The sequence below is a fragment of the Papilio xuthus genome, unplaced genomic scaffold, assembly GCF_000836235.2.
Source record: "Papilio xuthus unplaced genomic scaffold, Pxut_1.1 DF827756.1, whole genome shotgun sequence".
In the NCBI taxonomy this organism is placed as follows: domain Eukaryota; kingdom Metazoa; phylum Arthropoda; class Insecta; order Lepidoptera; family Papilionidae; genus Papilio; species Papilio xuthus.
In genome coordinates this window covers 6,292,227-6,315,654 of record NW_013530893.1, presented here as the reverse complement: position 1 = coordinate 6,315,654, position 23,428 = coordinate 6,292,227, and the positions used below count along the sequence as shown (strand labels likewise).

Genomic DNA, 23,428 nt, shown 5'->3' with positions numbered 1-23,428 from the left:
AGTGACCCTCGTGACCCCGTGCCCCCATGTCCCGAAAGTAACCCCTAATAGATTGTAAGGCTTCGTACACACATCTAGCGGTGCTATTTATGTTCGGCAATGGGTTAAGTTGTAAGTCTCTTACACACTGGAAAGTTAAATTACTTAGTTTGAAATCGATTTGATTTTATTACGGTTTCTTGTAGCTACTGATATTTAATAATGATGGAGTCATTTGATTCGTACCAAATATATTACAATCCGATGGGTTTTATTGGTTTTGCAACTTCCTTTCGCTCGTGTTACAAAATGAAATCCAGTAAATGGACGCAAAGTGTCATTTCTAACATGCTGTTAAATCCATTGATGGATACGATAGGTACGTTGATTAGTGTAATGGATCAATCGAGCTCGCCGGCGCCACGCCGCGGCACACGACCCATACTTCAGATTATGACATCAGAAGTGTTTCGAGGCCGTCAAAGAGTAATCAAACAGGAAATTAAGCTCTCCCTTTCCGATTGATTGTAATGTTTTTCATTAAGTATAATTGACTGCCGCACTCACAGTGTTTAATGGTGATTAAGGGAGACCTTTAATGCAGATATAATAAGAGTAAAATGGGATACATTTAGAGAAGTATCCTGATAACTTAATTCTCTCTCATTTTCAGAAAAAGCTGAGAAAAAATGTTTTTTTTACGTTATTGGAAGCCAACGTTATTATTTTCCGTATGTCCTAAAGTTTTTATTAGTTTATAGAGGTAAAAGTGGTCGCTTGGTTAATTTTGTTTTTAATAAATCAATTAAATATGATGTAGGCCGAGGTAGCGAAGGAGGAGAGTGTTAAACGAAAGAATAACATTTGCCTAATTTTCTAGTTTATAATTTTAAGTATATATTTTTATTATTATAGAATATGTTTAACATGTTTTTCTAATAAATATTTGGTATGTTGTATCGTGCGCCATGAGAGCGACGCGGTCAATGACCCCGCATCGATCCCCCCGGCAACTAGGTCAAGCGGTCTTCTACATCGCATAATATCTTTGCTAATGAATCAGGAAACACTATTCAGTGGCGATACAGCGCCCATTTGTACACCTCCATTGTTATCAACATAAACGACTCGTTTCTATTATATTTACAAAGAAAATTTTAATGTATTATAGCATACGTGGGTTTTAATGTACTCCATAGCGAACTCCTGGAGGCTTAACGACGGTTACTTAATTAACAAAAAGTGATTTTTTATATTAAAAATAATTCTTAATTTATAGTTTTTCACTCAAATAATACTCAATCAACGTATGCTGTCGCGAGCAAGTGCGATAACTCACTGAGATTATTCTGAATAGCGTCGTACTACTTATCGTAGGTTTCTGAGACCAATGTGGCTGTATAAAACATATTGTTATCGCTGTTTTGTCAAATATAACGAGATGGATGACGATATGTTTTAAACGGGGATTTGAGTCTCAGAAACAAAGTAATATTTGTGTACAGTAAGATACGTTACACATATTAAATTAGAATTCCAGCCGAACAGGACATAGTATGATTCAAATGAAATTAAATTATAACTATATTTTATTTTAATTTAAATAACGTATCCTCGAAACCAGCGAACCGCAATGTTATTGCGATTCGCTCGCTTGTTACTATTCTTGTGATTTTAATGCATTTAAAAGTTGTGAAATATTAAAAATATATATATTATTTTTGTTGCAGGTAAGAGCGTAAAGAACGTAAAAATACACGTAAGTACACAAAAGTGTTGACGATATAATAAAATATTTTCTTTTTCTAAAGAAGTAATTTTCCCTCTATTTATCAAAATTTCATTTTTATCGCCAATACCAAAAAGAAAATTAAAACCAATACGCGATAAAATAGAAAAAAAAATCCGTGAAACTGGTTTATTTATCTACATAAAAAAGTAGGTATTTTCGTTCCGAAACGATTAACATATTTTTATTGGTTTGTGTCCTAAAATTTTTTGCCTAAAAAAATAAATAAAATAAAACGTAATGTAAAATGAAAATCGTGTAATTTCGATAATAATTTGAAGTTATTTATTGATAATATTATTTTGAAGGAGACGAGATGATATAAATCAAAGTTATCAAAATAATAAAAAAATATTAGAATATGTTTCCGTTAATTGGTCATTAGACGTCAGTCGTAGTGATGGCGCTGCGTGCGCAGGTCGTCAGCAAACTCATTTGGACTACCTCGCTGCTGCTGCTCGGGGCCACACTGTTCCTGCTACCTGCGGAACTCAGCAATGATGCCAAGTCTTATTTACGATACCCTAAAGATTCGTACCTCAACTTTACAACTCGAAGTACTAATCGCGGGTACATCACCGAGGAGCATACGGTCACTACGGAGGATGGGTACGTCCTCACCGTGTTCCACTTGCGCAGCGGGAAGAAGCCTCCAGGAGCATTACGCCGGCCGCCTGTCGTCATGATGCACGGCCTACTTATGAGCTCCGACACGTGGCTGGACGCAGGGCCCCACGCCGCGCTCGCCTATCTTCTCGCCGATGCACACTTCGACCTCTGGCTGGGTAACGTGCGAGGCAACCACTATGGCAAGAGACATACGACGCTAGATCCACAAAAAGATTCCGAGTTTTGGGATTTCTCCACGGACGAAATGGGCCTGTACGATGTACCGGCTACAATAGACTACGTGCTGAATCAAACTGGTGCGAGTCAAGTGAATTATATAGGATTTTCACAGGGTGCCGGCACATTCCTAATTATGTGCTCGGAGCGGCCGGAGCACTGTGGCAAGGCGCGCTCGCTCATCGCGCTCGCCCCCGCCACTAGGCTGAGGCACACCAAATCGCTTTTGCTTAAACTTACCGGGAGTCAGCTCAATACGTACGAAAGCTTGTTAAGCGCTATCGGTGTCAAGGAAGTGTTTTCTCTGGGCGGCTTCGGACAAAAGGTTCTGTCATTCCTCTGTAAATATAATATTTTTAGGAACTTTGTTTGCAAGAGATGCATAGCGATATTGGATTCATATCATGCAGGGTCTATAAAACCGAAGACGCTAAGAGTGCTGTACGGCCACTTCCCCGCGGGCACGTCGGTGAGGACGATGGCGCGCTACGGCCAGGCGCTGTACAGCGAGGGCTACAGGAAGTACGACTATGGAGAGACAAACAACATTAAAGTGTACGGTACACCGACTGCGCCATTCCACAACCTTAGCGCAGTTCACGTCCCCACATACATACTGCACGGCAACAACGACCGCCTGGTGGACCCCGCGGACGTGCGGTGGCTGGCGAATAGCCTGCCCAACGTATTAGAGCGGGCGGAGGTCGACGACCCCATGTGGAACCACCTGGACTTCATGTACAGTCAGCATATCAGGAAGCTAGTGCTGCCGAAGGTTTTACAATACTTGGCGAAGTACAGTGAAGTCGATCTATAATAACAATCCGAGCGTACGACGTCAAATTTTCAATGACAGTCAAGCGATTGTGAACCTTAGAGATATATATTAGCTGTTGCGTATTTTTTTATTGGAAGTGTTGTGTTTTTATAAAGTTCATTGCCGAATCTCTTAATGTTATGAATATATTTGTTATGTTGTTAGATTTTTCCATTATTTTGAAGTATGATACAAAACACTTTAGAGCTTAGATTATAATTTTATTCTTCAAAGAAAATAGATTGAAAGTTTATAAAAATATTCACTGGATGAATTTGCAAGTAATTTTTTAACAACTGGCCACTAAATTATTGAATTTTTTGTTCTTATTAAGAAGAAAACGGAGAACAGGTTTTTTTAAATTAGCGTTGTCGTTATAACTACAAAAAATTATAAAAGATTAGTCCCAAAGATGTAATAATAACACAACAAGGACGTAGCCACCATATCAGCGCGTCGTAGGTAAAAAATTATCAAGGAAACAGTGATATAATCTTACTAATAATACATAAATGAAACAGAATAAAATTATCAATATTAAAGAGATTAACAACGATTTATGACGCGAAAGTGAGCGGAAATGTCGGTCGGGATCGTCCCAGATGAACTTTTACAGTCCTGCTTCAGAAAATACTCAATAGGGCTTTATTAAGAGAACCCGAAACCGACGTGCATGTATGCGTAGACGTATGTTTTTATAATATCAGAATATTTTGTAAAGGCCACTTGTCAACACAATCACTACTGTTGTTTGTCCTGCTTCATTCTTTGTAAATATAGGTTTTCATCGAATACTAATGAGCAATTAGTATAATTATAAAATTTGCTTTTATATTTTTATAGGCTATTGCGAGCCTGTTAAAAAATTAATAGCAATTATGTATTGAAAAAAATATTTTAAAAAGAGAGAAGAAGCGCCTGGAGAGAATTATATTAATTTTAAACTTAAATTGCCGTTCAAATTTGACAGTAAACTATGGGCTTATAAAGACAGATGACAATGATGTAGAAATTGTGAAGAGTGAGACATTTCAATTTAATAAGTTCCCGACATACGAGTAATGTTTGAAATGACTAATGTGGGGAAGGGAAGGGGGGGAGGGCAAAGAAAACACGTCGATATAAGTCGAAGTCGGAATTCCCGCGCACTTGGATCTCGTCCAAGAGCAATTGCATTTCGTATTAAATTCTCGAGATCTCTTGAGCTCTCGTGCCTTTTGTTATATCTCTTAATGCTTTTAAAACGTTTTAAGAATGTAATCGTTTATATAGAATTAAATACAACACATTATGACGCGAGCAGTTTAAGGAAATGCGGGAGGAAATGCATCGCATGCGTGTAAGCTACCAAATTTGAAAAATGTTTAAAGATGACAAAGAAGACATTGGTTCATTTGCTATTTGAGATGCTTAAGTCAAAGTTACACTTTAGTTACGGTTTTCTTGACTAATTTTATTCCATTCTCATTTAAAGTAAAGAATCTGAGCAGAAAAATAATTGATATAGTTAGCCTGAAAGCGTATTAGATGAGAGAGTGAGTTTTTCCTAGGTTGTAGTCCTTTAATCTATGATGTAGGTAGTTTATTTCTTTAACGAAAAGTAAGATGTTAGAAAATATAAGCCACTATGTACTTAGTACTGCGGTTTCCTATTTGACTTTTATGAAGGTACTTAGGTTACTTAGGTCTTAGTTAAAATATTGATATGCTGACAATCGAATTGTTACCTTTCAGATTATTCTGGACTAACCTCGTACTTAATTAATTTAAGTAAATTTTCCATACAAAATATATTTTAGTATTAAAAAAATTAAAGGTCGACCCTACTGAAGGTTTTCTTATTTGAATAAGAAATGCTACCGGAAACTGGTTTGAGTGTTTACTTGAGCACGGTGAACAACATTGGGTGAAACAATAAGTTCCGGTATCGATTAACTTAACCAATATGATTTTATTATTCGAATACTGTGGGTTTCTGAGATAAAAATCTTTGTTTAAAACATATCAACATATTGTTATCTCCGTTTTTAACAGGGATGTCGGTATGTTTTATACAGAGGTTTTGAACTCATAAAGCTATAATAAACCTTTTAATATTTAATTAAGTCACGAAAGTGTGATTTTGACCTTATAAAAAATTATTTCACTTTGCGATTCGAGGTTAAGCATTGTTAACGATAGTGACACAACAGATATAGATTGCTTTACTTCTATAATAAATGCAATTAAGACAACAATAACTGTTCCAGTTAGACTTTATCGCTCATTCAGAAAAAGGCACTCACGCTATTTTATTCTATTGATGCAGAGAGGTATATAAATTTGTGTTCATCATCAAGTATTTAAAATAAAACAGTAGTGAAAGTAAATACAAATCTAGACAATTGTCACAAGAACGTATTGCTAAGTAGAATTTTATCACAACTTTTTTCCAGCACTACGCAAATGATATTGTAATGCGGCACCATGACATGCGACTTCAATGTTTACTTTTCCCATTACAGTATAACGGTGCAACCTTCAACATGTTCACGTTTCAGTAAAATTTCCAATATCGCGTGAAAATAATTGCCTTACGCATGAACAAACAAACGCAATCGAAGTTTATGTAACGGCGCTGGCCATTCCGGTCTGGCTGCAATCAGTCGACAGCATGGCGTCCCGAAGCGCGGTGACTAACAGTGCTGTGGTCGGCTTGTGCATCCTGTGCGTGGGACACGTGCTGCGGCTGCCCACACGTCTGCTCAGCGACGACACCAAGCGTGAACTCGGCTATCCCCCGGACTCCCTGCTCAACTTCACCGAGCGCTGCGCACGGTACGGCTACCCGGCCGAGGAGCACCGCTTGCACACGCAGGACGGGTATATCCTGACTTTGTTCCGGATGGCTGGAGCCAAGGGGGGTAGCATCTCCAGGGAGCCACCCGTCATCCTGATGCACGGTCTGCTGCAGAGCGCTGACGCGTGGTTGGACGCTGGCCCGGGCGCAGGCCTCGCGTACCTCATAGCGGACGCCGGCCACGACCTCTGGCTGGGCAACGTGCGCGGCAACTACTACTCCCGCGACCACGTCCACCTACGTCCAGATACAGACCGCCAATACTGGGACTTTTCTGTTGATGAGATAGGTCTCTACGACGTGCCCGCCACAATAGACTACGTATTGAACTACACCAAGGCGGATAAGGTGAATTACATTGGATTTTCCCAAGGCGCAGGAACATTCTTCATCATGTGTTCCGAAAGACCGGAGTATTGTGATAAAGTGGGGCTTCTCATCGCCTTAGCGCCGGCCGCTCGACACACAAACACTAAATCTTTGCCTTATAAAGTTTTAGCGAAGACCATTAACTCCATGGAGTACGTACTAAATCTGTGTGGTATGCAGGAAGTGTTCTCTAAAGGTGCGCTCAGTCAAGAGTTCCTCGCATTTTTCTGTCAATTCCATTGGATTTCGGAATTAGTTTGCGGCACCGCCGAGGCGATGTTTGATTCGTTTCATCCGGGTTCGATACGAAAGGAGACTTTGAAAGTGCTTTTCGGACATTTCCCAGCTGGGACGTCGACCCAGAATATGGCTCGGTATGGGCAGAGTATGAATAGTGATAGATTTCAAAAGTTCGATTATGGTAGTTTTAAAAATATTAAATTATACGGATCACATGAACCTCCATCTTACAATCTGAGTGCAGTGAGTGCGCCGGCGGTGGTTATCTACGGCAAGAACGACCGCTTAGTTGACGAGAGAGATGTGAGTTGGTTGTTGGAGCGGCTGCCCAATGTAATGGAGGCCGTCAGAGTGAGTGACCCGCTGTGGAACCACCTTGACGTCACCTACAGTCACTTGACAAACCATAGCATTTTTCCTAAAATTAATAATTATTTACTTAAATATAGTAACGATTGACTATTTTATTAGAGTACTTTCCATTATTTACACGATACAGTGAACAGACAGGACGATGTACAGAATAACTATAGTGTAGTTGGATTTCGACAAACTTTAAAATAAACATAAATTTATGACAAATCATTGTATTAAAACGTTAACATTTTAGTGTTTAGATTAAAATTATTTATGTAATAAATGAGAGAATATGTTGTAAAATATATTTTCCTAAATGGATATCTGGTGAAGTTTATCTCTGCGACATTATCAAATGGCTATACTTAATAAGTAATAAAGATGTAAGGTCACGTGACATCAGCGCGCCGCTTAAGGCATTACTTCAAGTTCAGTGACGCGCTATAACTTCAGACTTGTTGTTATTGCAACTTGTTTATAATAATATCTTACTTCTTACTAGTATTATAAATGCGAATGTTTAGATGGATGGATGGATAGATTTTTGCTATAAGGTATCTGCAGAAGGGCTCAATGGATGTTGTACATAGTCTGGAAGAACACACAGACTACTAAGTTTTGTTAATTCCGCGCGGACGAAATCTCCAACGACATCTAGTTGGTTAAAAGTCAAAGTCATTGATAACGAAAAACCAATTTCTAAAATTTGTCTGCACCTCCTCATTTGTTCCAGGTAATCTTAGAAGTAATTCAAAGATATGTGTGAAGTCAACCAACCCGCACTTGACCAGCGTGGTTGACTATGGCCTAATCACCCTTAACTTAGGGTAGGCTCCGAGCCCCTCGGTGGGGACGTGAGCTGATGATGATGGTGAATCTTAGAAACGGCTGGACCGATGTTGAGAAGACTTTGACCGGATTTTAGTTGATGCACGCGGGCATCATTATAGACTACCTTTTTATTTTTTCTCCTACGAAGTTGCGCTCTCAGCTATTGTTGAATTACTCTGACACATTTTGATGTTAATGAGCGAGACACGTAAACTTTCTTAATAAGTGCGACAAGGACAGATCAGACACAATTCAGACATTTATTACAATTTACGTAAATCCCCAGTAGTAAGCCATATAAGGTCCGACCTTAGCGAAGGTTTTTATCAAGTTAACAAAAACTTCCGCTTTTGGTGACACAGAAATAATACGACCTTCCGACTAAGACGATTCGATTTTCTCAAAACAGTCTTTTGAAAGCATTTTTACATTGCTATCTTACTAATATTATAAATGCGAATGTTAGGATGAATGGATGCATGGATGGATGGATGTTCGTTAGAAGGTTTGTGCAGATCAGCTCAACGGATCTCGATGAAATTTGGCATAGAAATAAGACATAGTCTGGAAGAACTCATTGGCTATTTTTTTGTTATTAATTCAACGCGAACAGAGTCTCTTTTATTTTGGTTTCAACTGTTCCGATGTTTGTCAACAAATCTTACAAATTAAAGATGCGCTACCCGGCTGCAGATTGAGCTCAAATTATTGCATATCTGTATAAATCGCGTACAATATTATAATGACATCGTGTTGATCTGATGATGTAGCTAGAAGGTGGCCATTGGAACGACATAACTTCATCGAGTTAGAGCACAATTGAGTCGACTTGACGAGTAACCTTTCTCTGGTAACCTTGTTTGTATGTTATCTGTCTCTCCACTGTTGAAAAAGTCATTTGTATTCCACAATTAGTTTACTAAAGAACATAGTGTAAAAGTTTATGAATTATCTATTTAGTACGACTATTTCATTTCCGGCTTCTCTCTGCAGTTGATAGTTACAACATTATTATTGCTCAATGGACGCACTATACCATTGACAAATTGTGTAACTTGTAGCTAATATCACTATATTCATATTATCTTGGTAATCTGCTGCCAAGTTGGATTCTATTAATTTTAATAAATAAATAAAAATAGTCTTTTTGACACTGATTCAATTGTTGTGTTGTTTTAAAAGTTAAAATCATTTTATCTCTATATATTTTTGATATGTATAGAAAACTTACCGTGGGTTTCTAAGACCGAACTCTGCATAAAACATAAATAAACTTTAATTATAATAAAACATAAATATAATAATAAGAGCGTCGGTGGCTCAGTGGTCAAGCACTTGACTTGCAATCTGCAGGTCCTGGGTTCGAATCCCGCCATGTACCAATGTGTTTTTCGATTTCCGATTTACATATGTACATTTATCCGACGTTCTTACGGTGAAGGAAAACATCGTGATGCAACCTGCACATATCTGAGAAGAAATTCAAAGATATGTGTGAAGTCAACCAACCCGCACTTGGCCAGCGTGGTTGACTATGGCCTAATCACCCTTAACTTAGGGTAGGCTCCGAGCCCCTCGGTGGGGACATGCAGTGAGCTGATGATGATGAAATATAATAATAATATCCGGAAGACGACCATTTATTTATATGGAAATTAATTTACATCTAAAACGAACTGATCACTTATTTTTTTTTTGGATTCTTGCAATAATTTATTATTTATTGATGACCTTTATGTCTTATATTATAATTTATAGTTTTTTATATTAAATATTAATTCCTACTCCATGTAATAAAATACTAAACTATAGATTAACATGGGTTACAGGATGTGACGTTTCTATTACGTGTATTGCTAATTTATATAATAAAATTATTTTGAATTTAAAACATCTATTTAATTATTAATAAATAAACTTAAGGCTATGTAAAATTATGTGCAATTTGTTATTATAAAAAGCGTATATTGTTTCCATAGTATCCATCAGTATATTCATGTGATTTCTGATACAGGGAACATTATTCCTCGCGTAGAAATTATTTTCGGAATAAAGGGTGTTCTTTTTGTATTTTCTCATAAAGTTTACGTATTTGATTATATCATATAATATATAATAACTTTACATTGATTTATTTTATGTGTGTTAGTTGCGATTCAAATGCAACATAATTATAACGTTGTGATGTTATGTAACAGAAACAAGTTCGGACGCCTGATCTTGAACTCGACCTCACAATGAACTTGTACTTAACTTGCCAACTTAACTGAATTACTTTAATTAAAGTGGAAAATATATTCAATGAAAAAATAATACGATTTTTTTTAAACAAGGAAGAATTTTATAGAGGTTTTATATCTAAATGTATGGTATTTTTTTGGTCTCTGTGTATGATTTTTTGCAAGTCCTTGTATTGTCTTACAGTTTGACTTGATCACAGGGTTTTAACCAGTTTTATTTCCAACTAAAATAAGAGTTAATTTTATAAAGTTTTATAATAAATAAAAATATAAGTAAAATAATAGATTTAAATACAAAGCCGCATATTAACAATTTAGTCCAAATATTAAACAAACATAAATATGTACTTAAATAACTTTAGTATCACGTAGCTGTCAGTTATCACTGTATTGCAACAAATAGTCACTAATTTTAGGAAAAATTGTTTGTTTAGTCAAACTACTGTAGGTAACATCCAAGTGGTTCCAGAGGGGATCACTCACTTTGACCGCCTCGACCACATTGGGAAGCCGGCGCAGCAGCCACGCGATGTCCTCCGTGTCCACCAAGTGGTCGCTCTCCCCGTACAGAACTGTCACGGGCACTGTCACTGCACTCAGGTTGTATTCCGGAGGTCGAAGACTTCCATACAACTCCAAATTTTTCGACTTACCATAGTCAAATTTTTCAAATCTCTCGCTCTGCATACTCTGACCGTATCGGGCCAAGTTGTGCACAGAAGTTCCCGCAGGAAAGTGTCCGAACAAAACTCGCAGCGTCTCGTTGCTGATCGAGCCCGGATGGAACGAGTCGAACAGAGCTTCACCCTTGGCGCAAATTAATTGGGAAATCCAACTGAGGGGACAAAAAAACGCGAGAAATTCTTGGCTTAGTGCACCTTTAGTAAACACCTCCTGGATGCCAGAGGTCGCCAAAACGCTTTCCAGTTTGTTCATACTTTGAGTGAGTGTCCTGTACGGGACCGATTTAGTGTTAGTCTGCCGAGCGGCCGGCGCTAAAGTTATCAGTAATTTTGCTTTGTTACAATATTCCGGTCTTTCGGAGCACATGATGAAATACGCCCCCGCACCCTGAGAAAATCCTAAATAAATCACTTTATCTGCCTTCGTGTAGTTCAATACGTAGTCTATTGTGGCGGGCACGTCGTACAGACCTATCTCATCAACAGAGAAGTTCCAGTATTGGGGGTCTGTATCGGGACGCATGTGGACGTGGTCGCGGGAGTAGTAGTTGCCGCGCACGTTGCCCAGCCAGAGGTCGTAACCGGCATCCGCTATGAGGTAGGCGAGCCCGGCACTCGGGCCAGCGTCTAGCCACGCGTCAGCGCTCTGCAACAGGCCATGCATCAGGATGACGGGGGGCGCCCGGGCGACACCGCCCTCCTTGGCGCCGGCCATGCGGAACATGGTCAGGATGTACCCGTCCTGCGTGAAGAGGCGGTGCTCCTCAGCCGGGTAGCCGTAGCGCGTGCTACGTTCGGTGAAGTTGAGCAGGGAGTCCGGGGGGTAGCCGAGCGCACGCTTTGTGTCGTCGTTGAGTAGACGCGCGGGCAGCCGCAGCACATGCCCCACACACACGAGGCACACACAGAGCATCACGCTTGTAGTCACCGCGCCACGGGACGCCATGCTGTCGACTGACTGCGGAATCGGCGCTTGCTTGTATCGGATATCGCTACACAAAAACCGATCGCGTTTTAAGATTGTTCATTAAATAAAAACCTGTCTCTACATATTAACCTTGTCCTATCCCTTATAATAAAATAAGATAAATTGAAGTTTCTCATAGCTTAATTTGTCACCACCTCTGCCTACTCCGTCAGGATTACTCATTGGGATTTATTTAATTCGTACAAAGGGAATGAACAAAGCCGCGGGAAACTTATATCGACGCCACGTAGCGCAGCCAAACTAGATAAAAATATTTACTTGAAAAAATAAATAAACAGAAAAAGATAATGCAACAAGGGTTGTGATTTAAATTTATCGATTTTATCGATACCATGTTTTAATTTAAATATAGAATAATATTTGTTTTTGTTTATTACTTGTTATGTTTTTTTTTAAATACTTTATTATAATGTGGTAAACGAGGAAGCGGACAACTGAGTTCGCCGAAAAGGTGAAGCGACCACTGCCATGGACATCCGCAATCGCGAATGCATTGTCTACTTTTAATCGACAGAGAAGGAGACGCACGGAAAGAGAATACTGCCCCTTTGAATGCATTCCCTCCTCCGTCAAATCCCCTTCCCCTTCACATCCTTTCCTTATAAGATAAGGGCGTTGTAGTATTTTATTTAAATCATAAATTTAGTTTGTTTAACATTTTACATCAACTTCTAAATAATGAATTCTATTCTATGTGAGAAACAATGATCATTATTGAATGAAAACATCGATAAGCTTTAATTTCTATCTGTACATCACTACTTAGCACCTTTTTAAGTATCGTTTTATACTTTTATGACGTTAAACAGACCAGTTTGATACTTTTTGTTTCGTGTTAATTTTGTTTAATGGAATTTGTGTTTGTCCTTTTTGTTTGGTGTGTGCTTGCAGCAACAATGATGACCTGCTGCTTCTCGTTCATGTAAACTAAGCAGACTTTTATAATGAGTGCTCATCACGACTCGGACACAGACTATCACTGACGAGTTATATAGTATAGTTTTTTTATAATTTTTTTCTGATAAAATGCATATCGAAGCATATTTTACATAACATTTGGATATTTTTATAAATAATATTGCAACTCTGTTTAATGACAGCGTACATATCTACATACGTTGTATTCATTTCATTATAAAATATAAATATATGTCTTTATCAATTACTTGTTTTTGTTATTGTGTGTATGTCTTTGAACTTTATGTCTTGAGACAGTTGTCGCGCCACTGAACTTGAATCTTGACTCTTTACATGTGTACATATTTATAACTAGCCTTTGCCAGCTACTTCGTCCGTGCGGAATTAATAAAAGGGTCTTGACAGGCAGAGGGACGGACAACAAAGTTTTCCTATAAAGTTTGGCTTTTTTTATCTTTCGAGATACGGAACCCTGAAAACAAGAAAACGGGATATGAAGCCAATGTCCGTCTCCTGATTCAAAGTTACCTCCCCTCCTTATCAGCCAAATCGGTTCATCCATTTTAGTTAATATATCAAAGTTTTAATAAATTTTATTTACTCGTAAATATTTTAGTTATTTTACACTTCTTTAGAAGATCGTAATATATAAGGTAAATAAAAAAACAAATCTTTTTTGAAATAATAAAACTCAGAACTCTCGTAAATACCTCAGTATGCTGCTTGAACCTTCGAGTGTGCACTAACTTATAAAAACATTAACCATAAAAAGTATTAACCTTGCAAGAAATATATAATTCACGTTAAATATGTATTTTTAATTTTAATATAAAGTATTTTATAAAATAAAGTAATCAAACGTATGTTTAAATGCGAGGTTTTTTTGTACCATTATTCATAAAATTCCACGGCAAGACAATGTAAATGTCTTCTAGTTATCAGACCTACATATACATGCTATATGTTTACAAGAAAAACACATATATTTAATGAAATACCATTTATTTAACGTTCTTTGTCCCTTTGCTTAATAGATTTTTATTAATGTAATTTGATATGTTGTCAAGATTTTTTAAAAGTTTTTTTTAATAAATTTCTTAACGAGAAGTACAGTCGAGAAATAAAAAACGATGTTTTCCTCGACTTTTTTACTCAATGTAATGATTTTATAACTTTAGCCTAACTCTACCGACACATCGTTAGAGGTAGGCTTAGGTAGGCATGAATGGATTATTAAAAATATACATCATAAAGAAGGTAGTGACTAAAATGAAAGAAATATCGGTCTGGAGGGCAACCTAGTGAGCCCCCACATAGACTGGGATAAGGGGGAAAGATTTTTTTACTCGTCAGAAAGTCATAGCTAATATTAATATAGATTTAATTTGCATTAACTTTGAAGGTATTTTTAGTTCTCATTACTTTGACATTTTAAGTGGAAAATGAGATGATAATCTCAGTTTTGATTTTATTAATTTATCTTTAGTGACACGAAGACGCCTGGCCAAGCCATCGAAAGTATTAATATTTTATTTTATAAATATTTGCTCATACATTTTCGGAAGGAGTTAATTTTATTGTAACTTAATTTTGTACAATATTAAAATAAAAACAAATACTTTGTCGTCATCATACGACCCCACCGAGGGGATCAGATACTATCTAATTTAGGGGTGACTAGATCATAGTTAACCACGTTGGCCTAGCGAGGGTCGGTTGACTATGACATAATTTCTTCGGCGAAATGTCACGATCGCGATAAGAAAACAACAATGTATTTATTATACTTTAATTGAGATCAATAGAAATAAAAGAAATGTCAAAGTTACAATATAAACAGAAAGTTAAAATGTATACTTTCTCGAACAATATGCTTTAGTGATTTTAATAAAACTAGATACAGGGTTATACGAGTTCGCTGTATTCATTTAGATACTGTAATATTTTTGGTAAAATGTTTTTGCTCGTTAACTTGCTGTAAGGTACGTCGACGTGATTCCAGAGAGGATCCTCCACTATATAATGCTCAATGACGTTGGGCAGATGGCTCGTAAGCCATTCCTCGTCAGGGGGAACGGTGAGGTAGTCGTTCCTACCATTCATTACCACCACAGGAGTGGTCGTGGCAGTCAAATTGTAAGCGGGAGGTTTAGTAGAATTGTATATTTCCATATTCCCGGCGCTCCCATAGTCGTAATTCTGAAAAACATCTACATGCAAAGATTGAGTGTACCAGACTATGTTTTTCACCGATGTTCCCGCGGGGAAATGGCCGACGAGCACGCGGATGGTTTCAGTCTCAACGGAATCTGGATGCGGGGAATCGATTATATACATCACACCTCTGCAAAACGTATCCGCGATCACATAGTCTTTACACAAAAAGGCCGCGATTTGCTGAACCACGCCGCCCCACGGCACCGCTTCGTAGAGGCCGATTTCGTTCAACATAGGCTGAAAGTCTTGGTATAATTCAGCAGCAATTCTGCAAAATATCGATTTCGTGTACGTGTTTCTCGAATCAGGCTCCAAGCCAATAAATACCCCTACTTTGTCACAGTAACCTTCTCTCTCCGAACACATTATGAAAAAAGTACTGCCGCCTTGAGAATATCCCACATAGTTTAATTTCTTTGAAGACGTATATTTAAGGATGTAATCTATAGTAGCCGGCATATCGTATTGACCTATTTCATTAACAGAGAATTGCCAAAAGTCAATATCGGTGACATTGAGGGAGACGTGCCTCTTGCCGTAGTAGTTTCCTCGGACGTTGCCAACCCAGAGGTCGTAACATGCATCGGATATTAAGTAAGCCAGACCTGAATCCGGACCTGAATCCAGCCAGCAGTCGGAGCTCAACAAGAGGCCGTGCATCAGTAAAACTGGCGGTTTTCTTATTGGTCCCAGACATCTTTTGCCTTTAACAATTCTAAATATTGTTAATATGTAACCGTCTTCTGTAATAACTGTGTGTTCCTCTGATTGGTAGCCATATTTAGCTGTCAGCTCGGTAAAATTTAGAAGTGAATCTAACGGGTAACCTTCAGCTAATTTAATTTTCCTTTGTTCATTAATAAAATAATTTTCACTGTGAACATGATGTATATATTGGTTAATTAGAAAAGAAAGAACAAAAACCTTTGTTTTATGCAACATTTTTCTGTCTGTTTACTTCATAACTGAGCGTATTTAAACTTTTTAATTATCTATATGTTTTATTACAATGTCTTCGGTTAATTGTTGCTATATTTTGTGACATTTAAATTGTCTTTGCAATTTAATGGAATGTGATTTTTAAATCATACGTAACATTGGACACTTATATAAAAAGGTATTCCGTACATGTATGTTAAATGTAGAAAGAGTATACTAATACTTTTACTAAGTAAAGAATATGAGAAAATGATAAGAAGAGGGTTAATATGTCATCATCATCATCAGCTCACTGTACGTCCCCACAGAGGGGCTCGGAGCCTACCCTAAGTTAAGGGTGATTAGGCCATAGTCAACCACGCTGGCCAAGTGCGGGTTGCTTGACTAATATGTCATATTTATACAATTCTCGAAAAGGAACATTCTAGTTTGTGACATGAATTGTTTTGTACTAACAAACGCCTAACGTGACTTTCTGCAGAAACACGAGAATGAAAAGACATTGCTATTTTTTAATAAAATTCTTGATGGCTATATTAATGATTGATAATAGTTAGACTGTAACAAAATAAATCTCCATCTTAGTTTAGGTTCTAGATTCATTTAAAATATACTTATTAGGGTTTATATTAAAAGGCATATATTGTAAAATTCATTTTGATATAATGGATCCCTGAGCAAAACTATGTGAGACAATCTTTACATAGCCGAGCCCCATAAATCATTTAGATATCGGGCTAGCTGACGTGACATATTTTAAACTCCATTTTATGTTTGCACAAAATGCATCAAATGAATACTCATTAATAACTTCATGTGTACACGATAATGATTAGAAAACAAATTGGTTACAATTTCATGTTTCTTTATGTAAATGGTTCATGGTTTTCTATTTAAATTTAAATAATAAATATTCTTTCTATTCCTTTACGTTTTTAATTGAATTTGTAACTAGGTTGCTGGGTGTTTATTGGTTATTTGATAATTTATGTTTAACTAACTTTTGTCCGCGACTCCGACCGTGCGATATGACGAAACTTATTTTTACTAAACGTGCTGTTTTAAAAGAAATCATATTTAAGACATTTGAGGCTTTAGGGGGCAAACAAGCAATGTTCCATCTTGATTCATCCATAGAGATCCTTGTTTGCAGATGCGTTGCCTATCTTTAATATATGTACAGAGGAGGGGGACGCACAGAAAGTGATGGCTTCTGTTCTTATCCGTCCTCTCCTCCGCTGAATCCGCATCTCCTTTCCGTCATTTCCAAGTAAGAAAAGGGTACGAGATCTCATTTGACTAAAAGTTCTTTTATTTAAACTTATTTTACTCGTAGCTGTCGACCGCGACTCCACCCGCTCGGAATTCAAAAACTTAATTAGTAGCGTATGTGTTCTTACATACTATGTTCTACATCTCTGCCAAACTTCAGCAAGATTCATGCAGCCGTCCTATAGATACCTCCATCCATCCATCCAGCCTCTAAACATATACAAGGCGCAAATGTTCGCTTTGTTTGAATAATATTCACATTTAATTAATGAAATTATTAACTAACTGTAAGATAAATAGAATAGAAACATTTCTTTTCGAGTATCTCGTCTTGTCCGCTTATTATAACTGTTTGCCTTCGATGTCATTAAATGCGGATTCCACTGTACATTTATATGTGCTTTTCTCCATCCTTACCAATTAACAACAAGGAACAAAGATAAAATGATTGTAATTTGAGAATAATTACACATAGAAATTAGAGCATCCCTTGTTGTGATAATTCAAAGCAAAGTTTACCCATTAAAATATTTAATCAATTTTATTATTATATAAAAAATATCGAATACATTCATATATTTAGAGTAACTGCTATTTATTAATGACGAACTCCAGCTAACCTATGGTTTAATGTTAAGGAAAAAATTAATAAAAATAGTTACACTTCAAACTTTATTTATAAACCAGAAATATTACATGAAGTTATGTACTGAACTCGTCTAGATATTCCTTTATTTTGCCTAAAATTGATCTACCAGTGAACTGACTGTACGTGATGTCAAAGTGATTCCACATCGGATCCTCCACATAGAACTGCTCCAGCACGTTGGGCAGTTTGCTTGTCACCCATTCGACGTCCGCTGGTGAGGTCAGGTAATCATGTCTGCCATGGATTACTACTACCGGCACTTCCACAAGGCTAAGGTTGAACACGGGAGGCTGGGAAGTACCGTACTGTTGCAAATTCCCAGTCGCCCCGTAGTCGAAATTCTGAAACTCGTCAACGTTCAATGCCTGACCGTACCACGCCATGTTCTTAACCGATGTTCCCGCCGGGAAGTGCCCGAAAAGCACTCGGACGGTCTCAGTTTTTATAGAACCAGGATGAAAAGAATCTATCAAGCCTAGAGCGACCTTACAAGCGAAGTCAGCGAGGGCGTAGTCTTTGCACAGAAAAGATGCAGCTTCTTGTACGAATCCACCTAAAGGTAAAGCTTCATATAATCCAGCTTGATACAGAGTAGGTAAGGCGAGTTGATAGGTGTCACCAAGCCATCTAAAAAGTTGCGACCTGGTGTAGGTGTGTTTCGAGCCCGGCTCGAGAAGTATTCCTACGCCGATTTTATCATTGTACTCCGGTCTTTCGGAGTTCATAATAAAGAAAGTGCTGCCGCCCTGTGAATATCCAATATAATTGATCTTGTCTGACTTTGTGTAACTTAAAATGTAATTGAGAGAAGCTGGAATATCATAGTAACCAAACTCGAAGTTGGAAAAGTCCCAGAACTCGCGATCTTTTGAGGGATTGAGTTTAATATGCTGCTTTGAATAGTAATTTCCACGGATGTTTGGTGCCCAGAGATCGTAACACAAGTCAGATATCAAGTAGGCCAGCCCGGCATCAGGGCCCGAATCCATGAAACTATCGGAGCTCATGAGCAGGCCGTGCATCAGCAGGACAGGAGGCTTCCTTATCGGCTCCTTGCAGTTCTTGCCTTTACTAATTCTGAACATTGTTAGGATGTAACCATCTTCAGTTGTAACCAAATGCTGTTCTGCCTCATATCCATGTTCGATAGCCATTTCTGTAAAGTTGGACACCGCGTCTAAAGGATATCCCAAAATTAGTTTTAGACCTTTCTCAGCCTCCTCACGACTTTCGCCGAAAACATTTTGAAATAAAACTACAAAAAGTACGACGCACGGATTTCCAATTAAAAACATTTTAGTGCAATAGCCTCGGAATGCAGTTGCTGTGTTATTTATAAACATGTCTATCTTATTGTTTAATTAAGTCGCTTTTCGCGAGTAATATTATTAGATATAAAAAAGACAGGTTGCAGCTTAATTTAAATTAGTTTTTAAGGCGCATACGTAATCTGTCACTGACATCACTGGCCGCCATAATCTTTGCAAGTCAAGGCGTCAATTTCCTGTTTTACAAACATTTCTGCAACAAAACACTACTGCAATATAAAGCATCTGCGCAAACGCAACATTACTTATTCATTCCAACGACGTCATTGTGACGCTTTGTTTTATAAATATCTGGCTAATAATACAAGATTTATCGTTTTCTTTAATTTAGTAAAGTTTATTTTCGTCTCTTATGCTGTTATTTGAAATTAGGTATTTTTATACCATAAGGCGAAAAACAAGCAAGCGGTCATCTGAATACGCGGAAATAGTGAAGATTGCGCAGCTCATAGATCTGCAATTGCATTCCTCATTCTACTGTCGTTTTACCGTGATCAAAACAAAACATCTAGCCATTTTAAAGATTTTATTAATATCAAACAACTTTAGTAATATATTTTCTGTCAATAAAAGTTCATTCATATATTTAATTGTTAGATATGGGGAGCAATGATACGACAGTTAGCTTAGTGCAGCCTGATTTATTTACGTCATTGTCGCAACTAGTGGCGGGCGCAGCCGGCGTTCCTTTACGTGCATAGTTTATACGCATACGTATACAATAATAACTAAAGACTAGACTATAAGACACAATTCCAATAAGGTACAAAATAGAAAAGATGTAACATAATTATCTCTATGTATATGTGCTATAACTTCGCAAATATTGTGATATCTTAGGTAATATACTTTTCCTAGTATATTGACTATATACCACGTCAAGGTGATCCCATAGCGGATCCTGTACTAAGAAGTGCTCCAACACGTTTGGCAACTTGCTGGTCAGCCAGTCGACGTCGGCAGGAGTCGCCAGACCGTCATTGTTCCCGTTAATGATTACAATGGGCACCGTCACCTGACTGAGATTGTAAGGAGGAGGTTGATCGCTCCCGTAGATTTGCAAGTTTTCCTCGACGCCATAGTCAAAATTCTGAAATGTGTTTGTGTTGAGACCCTGGCCGTACCAAGCTAGGTTTTTTGTAGACGTGCCCGCGGGGAAATGACCAAAGAGCACGCGCATAGTCTGCGTCGTCACGGAGCCAGGGTGAGAAGCGTCGATTGATGACATCACGACCCTGCAAAGAGTGTTCGCCGCTATGTAATCCTTGCAGAGGAAGGCCGCAATCTCTTGGACGATGCCACCCAGGGACAGCACCTCGCAGTGGCCGACGCTGGTTAGCGCGGGCAGGGAGGTGGCGGCGGTAGAAAACAGCAGTCTGGTTAACTGCGACCTCATGTTCGTCTGCCTCGAGCTCGGCTCTATAAGGATCGCTACTCCAATTTTGTCGTTGTACTCCTGTCTTTCAGCGTTCATTATAGAAAAGGAGCTGCAACCCTGGGAGAATCCGACATAGTTGAGCTTCTTAGACTTGGTTTTACTGAGGATATAGTCAATGAAGGCGGGTACGTCGTAGTATCCAAACTCCAAATTGGAGAAATCCCAGAATTCGTTATCTGTTGCTGGGTCGAGATCGATGTGTCGTTTTGAGTAGTAGTTCCCTCGTACATTGGGGACCCAGAGGTCGTAACAGAGATCTGATATGAGGTAGGCGAGGCCCGCGTCCTGCCCGGCGTCCAGGAAGCAGTCCGAGCTCATAAGCAGTCCGTGCATCAGAATTACTGGAGGCTTCCTTATAGGTCCGTTACAATTTTTTCCTTTGGTTATTCTAAACATAGTCAATATGTAGCCGTCTTCAGTCGTTACTGTGTGCTCTTCCGATACGTATCCATACTTTGTTGCTAATTCGGTAAAATTGTCAAGTGAGTCTGGCGGATATCCCATCAGAATTTTTATGTCATTTTGTATATTTAAATCACAACAAACATTATGTAATATTTGAACGACTAGTAAAAGCGCAAACCATGTATTTGGCAACGGGAACATCATTGCGCATTTGCGGATAGATTAGTGGTAATAAATACGTGTTTATCTAGTTTCTTTAATTCGAAAGTCTAGCATAATTAATATGATTTGATAGTGAACAAGATAGGATAATAGAATAAATTGCTCTACATACTGATATACAAAGTTTTTCTATTTTTGTTATTTTTCTATTTAAGAAAAACAATTACTAGTTGTATTTTAGAATGTTAATAACGCACTTCTGTCAACGACGCGACGGTAAGTACAAACTCAGGCTGATTTGATTTATATATTATATATAATTTAATTACTATATTTCTTCAAATATTCACTTATTTTGGGTAATATGTATTTACTGGTAAGCCGGCTGTAAGTCACGTCAAAATGATTCCATAGTGGTTCCTCCACGTAGAACTGTTCTAAGAGATTAGGCAATTTGCTGGCCATCCACTCAACGTCCGCTGGAGACGCAAAGAAGTCGTTCCTGCCGTGGATGATTACGATGGGCACTTCCACCAAACTGAGATTAAATGCAGGAGGTTGTACACTGCCGTACACTTGCAAGTTTTTGCTAGCACCGTAATCGAAATTTTGAAACGTATCAACGTTTACAGCTTGCCCATACCAAACAATATTCTTAAGCGATGTCCCAGCAGGGAAATGATTGAAAAGCATCTTGATCGTCTCCGTCTCTACGGAACCGGGATGAGGGCCGTCGATTAGCCCGAGGGCCAGTCTGCAACCTGAGCTCGCTGCGATTGAATCCTTGCAGAGAAACGCAGTTAGTTTCTGAACAATTCCACCTAAGGGTAAAGCCTCGTATTCCCCAATATCAGTAAGGAGAGGATAATACAGTAGATAAGTTTCACAGAGTAGCCTGAACAACCTTGACCTTGTGTAGGTATGCCTGGTCCCAGGTTCAAGCAGTATGGCCACACCAGTTTTCTCCATGTATTCCGGTCTTTTAGAGTTCATTACGAGGAAACTGCCGCCCCCCTGCGAGAAACCAATGTAGTTCAGTTTCTTGGACTTTGTATGATGCAAAATATAATCAATGGAGGCAGGGATGTCGTAATATCCAAATTCTAAGTTGCTGAAATCCCAAAAATCTTGATCTACATCAGGATCGAGTTTGATGTGTCGTCTCGAGTAATAGTTTCCTCGTATATTGGGGAGCCAAAGGTCGTAGCAAAGGTCTGATATTAAGTAAGCTAGACCGGCGTTGGGACCTGAATCCAGGAAGCAATCTGAGCTCATGAGGAGACCGTGCATTAGAAGAACTGGAGGTCTCTTTATGGGTCGTCTGCAGTTCCTGCCTTTGGTTATTCGAAACATTGTCAAGATGTAGCCATCTTCGGTTATAACTGTGTGCTGCTCGGATACGTAGCCATGAGTTGTAGCCAATTCAGTAAAGTTTATCAATGGCTCCGATGGATAATTCAGATTGAATTTCAATGGCTTTCTTACACCTGCTTCTATGTCTCCCAAAACATTTTTAAACAGAACTAAAGAGAGATACAGTATTAAACTTGCATTTGTTACGGGTGACATTGTTGCACTGAACGCAACATAAGTGGATGCTACTTAAGAACATTCCTATCTAATTGTCTAATTGTAAACTCTATTACAAGTAATTAAGGTTACGATTACATACATATGCCTTGGAAGTGTTAAAGTAGTGAATTGTCGGATCAATTTCTGGTCTAAATATTTTAGAAGGATAACTAACTACAAAGCATTAGATTTACAGAATTTTGTTTTCGGTATTACATACAGATACTTCCATTTTAGTGCGTGTCAGAACGAAAAAACTAAACGTTCGTTGTTCGTATGTTATTGTCCGAATACTGGTTAGGTTTTTCGCGTTTATTTACTAAGTGTATGAAAAACTAAAACTTGTATTTATATAGAAGAGGATATTATAAAAAGTTTTGTAGGATTTTTTTGTCAATTGCCGTAATAATAGAAAAAATTAAGGCGACTCTTATTGTTATTTGGCAGTATACCAATGTGTGGGAATACTATTAACTTATCTAAAATCATCAGGTTAGTGGGTCTGTTCTTGTAGGTCGAACTAGATAATGTTCATTAGAAAAATGTTACA

General features: G+C 38.1%; 6 protein-coding genes across 8 annotated transcripts in view; 3 read left to right on the top strand and 3 right to left on the bottom strand.

Moving 5' to 3' along the window:
- Positions 1-23,428, top strand: part of LOC106116315 (uncharacterized) — a 67,597-nt gene that overhangs the window by 26,907 nt on the left and 17,262 nt on the right. The window lies entirely within an intron of this gene.
- LOC106116317 (lipase 1-like) lies at positions 2,144-3,578 on the top strand. Its single transcript, XM_013310102.1, has one exon. It carries the CDS (start codon positions 2,169-2,171, stop codon positions 3,429-3,431), a length of 1,263 nt encoding a protein of 420 aa, XP_013165556.1. The 5' UTR covers positions 2,144-2,168; the 3' UTR covers positions 3,432-3,578.
- LOC106116320 (lipase 3-like) lies at positions 5,959-7,384 on the top strand. Its single transcript, XM_013310105.1, has one exon. The coding sequence runs from the start codon at positions 6,085-6,087 to the stop codon at positions 7,336-7,338; it is 1,254 nt and encodes a 417-aa protein (XP_013165559.1). The 5' UTR covers positions 5,959-6,084; the 3' UTR covers positions 7,339-7,384.
- Positions 10,612-12,192, bottom strand: LOC106116319 (lipase 3-like). Its single transcript, XM_013310104.1, has one exon. The coding sequence runs from the start codon at positions 11,934-11,936 to the stop codon at positions 10,683-10,685; it is 1,254 nt and encodes a 417-aa protein (XP_013165558.1). The 5' UTR covers positions 11,937-12,192; the 3' UTR covers positions 10,612-10,682.
- Positions 18,018-19,252, bottom strand: LOC106116323 (lipase 1-like). Its single transcript, NM_001312758.1, is given in 1 exon segment — positions 18,018-19,252. A coding segment is annotated over 1 exon segment (1,101 nt). The 5' UTR covers positions 19,128-19,252; the 3' UTR covers positions 18,018-18,026.
- LOC106116322 (lipase 1-like) lies at positions 19,976-21,344 on the bottom strand. The gene has a single exon (XM_013310107.1). The coding sequence runs from the start codon at positions 21,241-21,243 to the stop codon at positions 20,098-20,100; it is 1,146 nt and encodes a 381-aa protein (XP_013165561.1). The 5' UTR covers positions 21,244-21,344; the 3' UTR covers positions 19,976-20,097.